Below are 6,857 nucleotides of genomic sequence, written 5' to 3' on the forward strand. Positions count from 1 at the left end.
ACCTGTGTTTTTATCACTTTGATATTAGCGAAACATATCTTCTGCTTTGATGAGAGAACATAAAACAACCGCGCTACTACTCAGAGTAAAAATATTATATTATAAATATCCACTATATTCAACCATATATCAATGGCGTTTTACGTCACGTGTCGTAAAACTCTGTGAAAAACGCGATACTCGCGGTGATATGCAGTAGTCGTGGAGTATGTTTTCATATCGCTGGGGCGAAACTCCATAGTGATCTACGAACATTTGTATTTGTTGTTCATTTGCATCGTTTGGTGGTTGTTCACACGCAGTACTTTCCCGTTCCCCCACGTAACCCAACACCAAGGGTTTGTAATCGATTAACATAGCGAGCGAGATATACATGCTCTGCTACACCCTAAAAGGCGGTTCATGAATTTGAGTTAATACTCCTCATGGAGAGTATTGATTTCATAATTTCAATTCCCATCTGGAGTATTCATAATACTCTGGCGTTTCAACCGTGATATGTGAAATCAAATTTCACTGGTCTTTACGTGTTTATGTGATATGGCGTGATTTCTCCAATGTGAACCGCCAAGTGCTCGCAATTCACTTCGTAGTGCGTTCTTCACAAATAGTGTTACGCCACTTCACGGGTGAAACTCCACTGTGTTATTGTTGAAGGTATTTCCACGAAAAGAACAGGTGTAAGCGATCTCGATATATGGAATTGTTGTACGATGAGTTGATGATGAAATAATGATGATGAAAGTGTTTTCCTAATACTACCGTAGTTTTCGTGTAAAGTGAGGTATATAATTATCAATAGTAATAGTTTTGATTTCTTTTCTGAAGTGCGTACAGGAAATCATCCAGGAACCTATAAGGTTACCGAGAAGGGGTAACTCATTTTGAATATTCCACGTATGGCAAGGAACACATTCTTCAATCAGTTAGAAATGTCATAATCACATTAGGAGCATCATTTTCCCAATTGTATTACTACTATTACTAACTTAGTAAAGTATTACTACTATTACTAACTTAGTAAAGTATTACTACTATTACTAACTTAGTAAAGTATTACTACTATTACTAACTTAGTAAAGTATTACTACTATTACTAACTTAGTAAAGTATTACTACTATTACTAACTTAGTAAAGTATTACTACTATTACTAACTTAGTAAAGTATTACTACTATTACTAAGTAAAGTATTACTACTATTACTAAGTAAAGTATTACTACTATTACTAACTTAGTAAAGTATTACTACTATTACTAACTTAGTAAAGTATTACTACTATTACTAAGTAAAGTATTACTACTATTACTAAGTAAAGTATTACTACTATTACTAACTTAGTAAAGTATTACTACTATTACTAACTTAGTAAAGTATTACTACTATTACTAACTTAGTAAAGTATTACTACTATTACTAACTTAGTAAAGTATTACTACTATTACTAACTTAGTAAAGTATTACTACTATTACTAACTTAGTAAAGTATTACTACTATTACTAACTTAGTAAAGTATTACTACTATTACTAACTTAGTAAAGTATTACTACTATTACTAACTTAGTAAAGTATTACTACTATTACTAACTTAGTAAAGTATTACTACTATTACTAACTTAGTAAAGTATTACTACTATTACTGTTATCAGTTTCTCATCCATTATGGGAATACCCGATTTTCCCTCTTCCTTTTCGTATTGGTGGCTAAACGTAACAACGCCATTAATTCTTCTTCTTCACCCGATACGTATACACGGTCCGAATTATATAACTCAAATCATAATACGTGTCACACTGTCTGTCGCCACAGCTATACTCGCTACACATCCTTTCCTCTCGATGCAACTTGTTATTATATCTGCCATTGCAACAGGTAAACCATGAGGCTCTTAAATCAGCTATTTTCAAAGTGTTAGTTGAAAAATATGCAACTACACAAAAAAATTTGTGCATTTTTAAGTCGTGTCAGTACAGTGTAGTTTAGATAACTAGTAGTAGTTGAGGAAAGCAAACGTATATTTCAACAACACTAGTTGGGAAAATTGAAATGGTGAACTACGTCATCATCAACTACACGTATTGTACACTTCTAAGTGAGTATTTCTATAATGTAGTTCTGGAAACTCCTCAGTTGAGGAAGAAAGCAAACGTAAATGTCATTAATGTTTGATACATTGGTGCAAACTTCATGCTGTATTATTATGAATCCTAGTTTAGTGTTGGAGGAATATATGTTCGTATTCCTCAGCTGAGCTCAGGAGTGACCCGGGTAGAAGTGTACAGAAATCAATGATAATTTTTGCTCATATTTTCCATATCGTCAACACCAACACATTTAGTTGATAATGTGCATATCTCCACTCCACTATTGTAGTTATTCGTCTCAGGAATTTTGACGGTATTTTTCCCTTTGATAGCAGTAGTAGCGTCATCTGCTTGCGCCTCTGGTGAGTTGATGGGAATTCAAACATGATGATGATAACAACACTTTCAGGTTTGTTAACATACGTGGTTTGGACATCAGTTTCTCAGAAATACGTGTATTTCCATTTTGGTGTTGGTTTAGTTGCATTTTTCACTACTGTTGCAACGTTGGCCATTCCTAAGCTGTTCAATAACTGGCAGATGGTAAACTGAGTTGTCAACAAACGTTATGATGATGTTGTTGTTGTTTTTGTTATAGTTGTATTCGCCTATAGTAGGAGGATATTTGATAGCAGCAGCGACGGGGCGGCGGCAAGGGTGGATTTGGACTGTCTCAGCAATGGTCAGTTGGGTTTTACATTTGAGGAAAAAGTGGCTACTGAGATTGGAAGAGGAAGAATGGGTTAATAACGTGAGTTACTCTACTATGACCCTCTCGTGCTGTTCTTCAGGGCTCCTGCAGGCTGAGTCTTGGTGTGTATTGCTAGATAAGATGTTGTCTATTACTGTGCATTATTATTACATCGTTCTCCGTACGAGTCTGACAAAGTTGACGCCGCTACGATCGACTTCGGTTTAGATTCAAAATGTGAATCCATGTTTGTCACTATTCTATTTGGCCACAGTCGAGATTGACAATGGCGGCTCAAGTGGGCGCCTGCGATGCGGTCGTCAGTCGAAAACAATTCTTCGTCAATTGAGTTCGCGACATGTACACCATTTAGGAGGGATTGCGTAGTGTCTTGTGTAAAGGCAATGAAGTTTCTCTCTGCGACTTGGGCTCTCAGGAAAACAGAAAAGTATTCGAAAAATATCCTTGCTAGGGATCGAACCCGCATAAAAAATAGATCGCCAGTGTGCTGATATAACACTGATTCGAATCTCGAGATCTTGTTAAGAGTTCAATCAGATTGAGGACAATGGGCGATACTGGATACAAGCAACTGGTGATACTGTTAAGATGAGGGGTGTTGACGAACAGACTCATTGCAAAGGTGAGATCTTATTCGTTGTGGAACTCCTCCAATGGGGCTCTTTAGGATCTACGAGAGGAGACCTACGGACCCCTCTATTGCACGAAAAAGGTGGTTGATGTATTAATGTTTTTAGTAGTTTGATTGTTGTAACGAACTGTTATTATTCATATATTACTAATGCTACATAAGATTCAATTGTGTTTAGTTTAGTTGAGTTCTTTTATCGTATTGTGTTATGCTAGTCGGAATCTGGCTTAGAATTCAAAGGCCGGGGTTGCCTCGGTGGTGACAGATGGTGTCACATAGGTATGTGGAGTTCAATAGATATGTATCTCGAGACTAGTTCAATGCTACTGTGGCAATGGGGACAGATTTTTGTGTCACCGATCTCGAAGGAGACAGCGAAGTGTGCGGTTCCGACAGGACTAGCTTTTGGGCATTCTCACTGAGACTTTATCGTAGAGATTTAACACTTTGAAATGAGTCCAGTAATAATCGTAACTGGTGCCAACAAGGGCATCGGATACGAAATATCTAAAAAGCTTATCGCTGATGGTGCCAAGGTCATCATGACTGCCAGGGATCAAGCCAGACTTGATGAGGCTGCTAGTAAGAAACTGCCGCCGCATCCACTCCTGTCAATTGTTAAAATGCTTAGATAAGTTGAAGCCGTTCGGCGCTGTTAAGCTCGATGTGACTGACGATGCATCAGTAGAAGAAGCGAAACGAGAGGTGGATCTGCAACTGGTTCGACTGCGACATATTCTGTGCTACAGATATCACGTTTGGCGCCTGCTATTGACGGTCTAGTTAACAACGCCGGCATCGCCTATAGCGGTGACATTTTCGGATACGAAGAGGTGAATTCACGATATCATCATAAGTAGGTTATTGATTGCATGATCAGGCAAAGTTGACTATGGCAATCAACTACTACGGCGCTAAGCGTGTGACCAAGGCTTTCTATCCCCTCCTCGGTGAACACGGTCGAATCGTTAACGTCTGCAGCTTCATGGGTAGGTTGTGTCAGGTGAGTGTATGACAATCGGTCGAGGTCTCGGATTGGTCTACCGTCGTTAGGTTTCTGACTCTCTACAGAAGAGGTTTGCAGATCCCAACGCCACCGAAGAGTCGATCGACGCCCTCGTGGAAGAGTTCATCACTGGGGTCAAGGAGGGCGATTACAAGGAGCGGGGCTTCAGTAACAGTATGTATGGTATGTCCAAGTTGGCTCTCATCGCTTATACTAAAATACTTTCCAAAAAGGCCATGGCCGATTCTCGTAAGATAGTCGTCACCGGCTGCTGTCCAGGCTGGTGCCAAACAGATATGAGCGGGTGAGTTGCGTCCCCTGTCAAGAAGTCTCCCGAAATCAATTGATGGCTCTGGTCGACATGTTATTTGTTTTCAGTCACAGCGGCCCCCGCACTGCCGAGACCGGTGCCCAAGTGATGGCTTGGCTAGCCGGTGAGGTCGAGTATGATCCCGAGATGAGTGGCAAGCTGTATCGTGATGAGAGGGAGTTCGAATGGCAGACCGGCAATCTCCTTTCTACGGGGAAGATGTATTGATTTTCTCGCTAGTTATTTGAGTTGCTAAATAATCTGGTTTCCTTTGAGGCAGTTATGATCATCGATCAGTGTTACTATTATCTGATGCATGAACCAACGCCAATCGCCGTACTATCATTGAATGAATAAGCCAGCGTGAAACCCGTCCTTGTCCACAACATGAGGTCAAAAGAAATGCAAGTGAAGAAGCTATCAATCATCCAAAATATACCGTGGATCGAATATAAGATGAGAGTCCAACCGTTGACTGAGCATTTCTAGAGTACTTGAGGCACTCTCGCTTCTTCATGTGGAACTAATAACCCGATTCTGATTCGGGATGTTCTGAGTTGTACCAATGCGTTGTGTTCAGTTGCCATGATTTGTTAGTACTTCCAGGGACAAATAGCATATCGCGCGTTACCGAATTTAAGTCATGTCAGATAGCATTACCAATACAAAGGATCGTTCCGACTAAGAGGAGATCGTTCTTACTCGAAAACTCGAACTCCATGACTTCCTGTATAGCCCATTGACTTGAACGCGGACAAGAGCAATACGGTTGAGGATTTGAGATATGATCTCGAGAAAACGGCCATACCTAACCTGTAGTTGTCTCTTATAACGCTGAGTGGGAAAAATTAATCGAATAAGATTGGATAGCCCCGATAAATCAGACTAAACGAACTCATGAGACGCACATGAGCGATCTACTACACTACTCGGGAATAGCGAGGCCACCTTTTGGACATCTGCCAGAAGATGCTTCGATATGAGTACCATTCACAGACAATGTGAACGCATCTAGCTTGTCGTTGAAGGGAATCCTTTCCCATTCGGTCGGATTGAAATGCATAAAGTCAGCGAAGTAAGTGAAGTTTGTATTAGTGGTATCCATGAATAGTGTGGTACTTTGTTCATCAACTGTCCAAGGAATGGTACCAGTCACGTTAACGCCCACCTTCCTGCCCTGTATGTAGAAGTAGAGTATCTGGAGCACGTCTGGAGCCCATGTGTGGAAAAAGAGAGCCGCAGAGAGCTTCAAGTTCGCGTCGGTGCAGTATTCCGACTTTGGTGGGAAGCACTGAACCATCGATGAAATGCCCAGAATGGCGATGATCTTCTTGAAGAAGGACATTGGGATAGAGTGAATGCGAGACACTTGAACACTTAACTGACTTGAATGGTTCTCTCTTCAGTTGCCAGTTGGTAGATAAAGGGATGACCCCCTCATATAGGGGCCCTCAAGCTGCTAGCGGAAGACGTCGTCAACTCGTATACGAGTAGCCTTTCAATGATAACGAATTCGTGCTCATATACACAGCTGCAATAACTGCACTAATATGTAACAGAGCAGTGCTCCGCAAGAATACCACATTACTTCGGTGAACTCTATCGTACGGTTCCGATGTAGAAATATATCACAACGGAGAGATGACCCAATACCAGAAGGTCAATCCAAGGACTGTTTGGCAATGAGAACAGTGACCGGGTTATAAGAGCGCACACGTACACTACGTGAACAGTGACTGTGTGACGAAATGAACTGTATATCATCTGATGGGCTTGTCTGTAGCTTGTTGCCCGTACTAGCTATATCGCTGTTATGTAAATCAAGTCCGTTCGGCCATTCGAGCCCCTTTATCAATATTTACTTGAACCAGAGTACTACCCCAAAGGTAGAGTGCCTTGTGCTGGCGTTATATCCAGCATTGATTATACGCATGCGTGAAACCACCGGCGAGCACAATTTCCGTGTCACGATATTCCTTGAACTTCTGGAGACGCCCAAGGAGTCAGCAGCATGTCCCAAGTCAAGAAATGATGCATACTGGTTCCGCTATCTATCTATCGCTATACCGGGCCCGTCCCTCCCTCTTGATGTTGGGCACCTGCTTTACCCAA

General features: G+C 41.0%; 4 protein-coding genes across 4 annotated transcripts in view; 3 read left to right on the forward strand and 1 right to left on the reverse strand.

The window, feature by feature from the left end:
* Positions 1–2,913, forward strand: part of Pmar_PMAR025748 (hypothetical protein) — a gene marked incomplete at both ends in the record, with an annotated part of 6,946 nt that extends 4,033 nt beyond the window's left edge. The window contains 5 exons of the mRNA XM_002767763.1: positions 829–874; positions 2,389–2,448; positions 2,496–2,629; positions 2,685–2,828; positions 2,878–2,913. Coding sequence (XP_002767809.1) covers positions 829–874; positions 2,389–2,448; positions 2,496–2,629; positions 2,685–2,828; positions 2,878–2,913 — 420 coding nt within the window. The remainder of the gene's footprint in view (positions 1–828; positions 875–2,388; positions 2,449–2,495; positions 2,630–2,684; positions 2,829–2,877) is intronic.
* A 150-nt stretch (positions 2,914–3,063) lies between these two features.
* Positions 3,064–3,518, forward strand: Pmar_PMAR025749 (hypothetical protein; the record flags this gene model as incomplete). Its single annotated transcript, XM_002767764.1, has 3 exons — positions 3,064–3,075; positions 3,336–3,420; positions 3,466–3,518. The coding sequence occupies 3 exons, from the start codon at positions 3,064–3,066 to the stop codon at positions 3,516–3,518; spliced, it is 150 nt and encodes a 49-aa protein (XP_002767810.1).
* A 363-nt stretch (positions 3,519–3,881) lies between these two features.
* On the forward strand, positions 3,882–4,973 carry Pmar_PMAR025750 (conserved hypothetical protein; the record flags this gene model as incomplete). The annotated part of the gene is made up of 6 exons (XM_002767765.1): positions 3,882–4,011; positions 4,061–4,134; positions 4,179–4,262; positions 4,310–4,432; positions 4,483–4,739; positions 4,814–4,973. The coding sequence occupies 6 exons, from the start codon at positions 3,882–3,884 to the stop codon at positions 4,971–4,973; spliced, it is 828 nt and encodes a 275-aa protein (XP_002767811.1).
* A 697-nt stretch (positions 4,974–5,670) lies between these two features.
* Positions 5,671–6,090, reverse strand: Pmar_PMAR025751 (hypothetical protein; the record flags this gene model as incomplete). The annotated part of the gene is made up of 1 exon (XM_002767766.1): positions 5,671–6,090. One exon carries the CDS (start codon positions 6,088–6,090, stop codon positions 5,671–5,673), a length of 420 nt encoding a protein of 139 aa, XP_002767812.1.
* Between the last annotated feature and the right edge of the window lie 767 nt (positions 6,091–6,857).

The sequence above is a fragment of the Perkinsus marinus genome (assembly GCF_000006405.1).
Source record: "Perkinsus marinus ATCC 50983 genomic scaffold scf_1104296970058, whole genome shotgun sequence".
In the NCBI taxonomy this organism is placed as follows: domain Eukaryota; phylum Perkinsozoa; order Perkinsida; family Perkinsidae; genus Perkinsus; species Perkinsus marinus.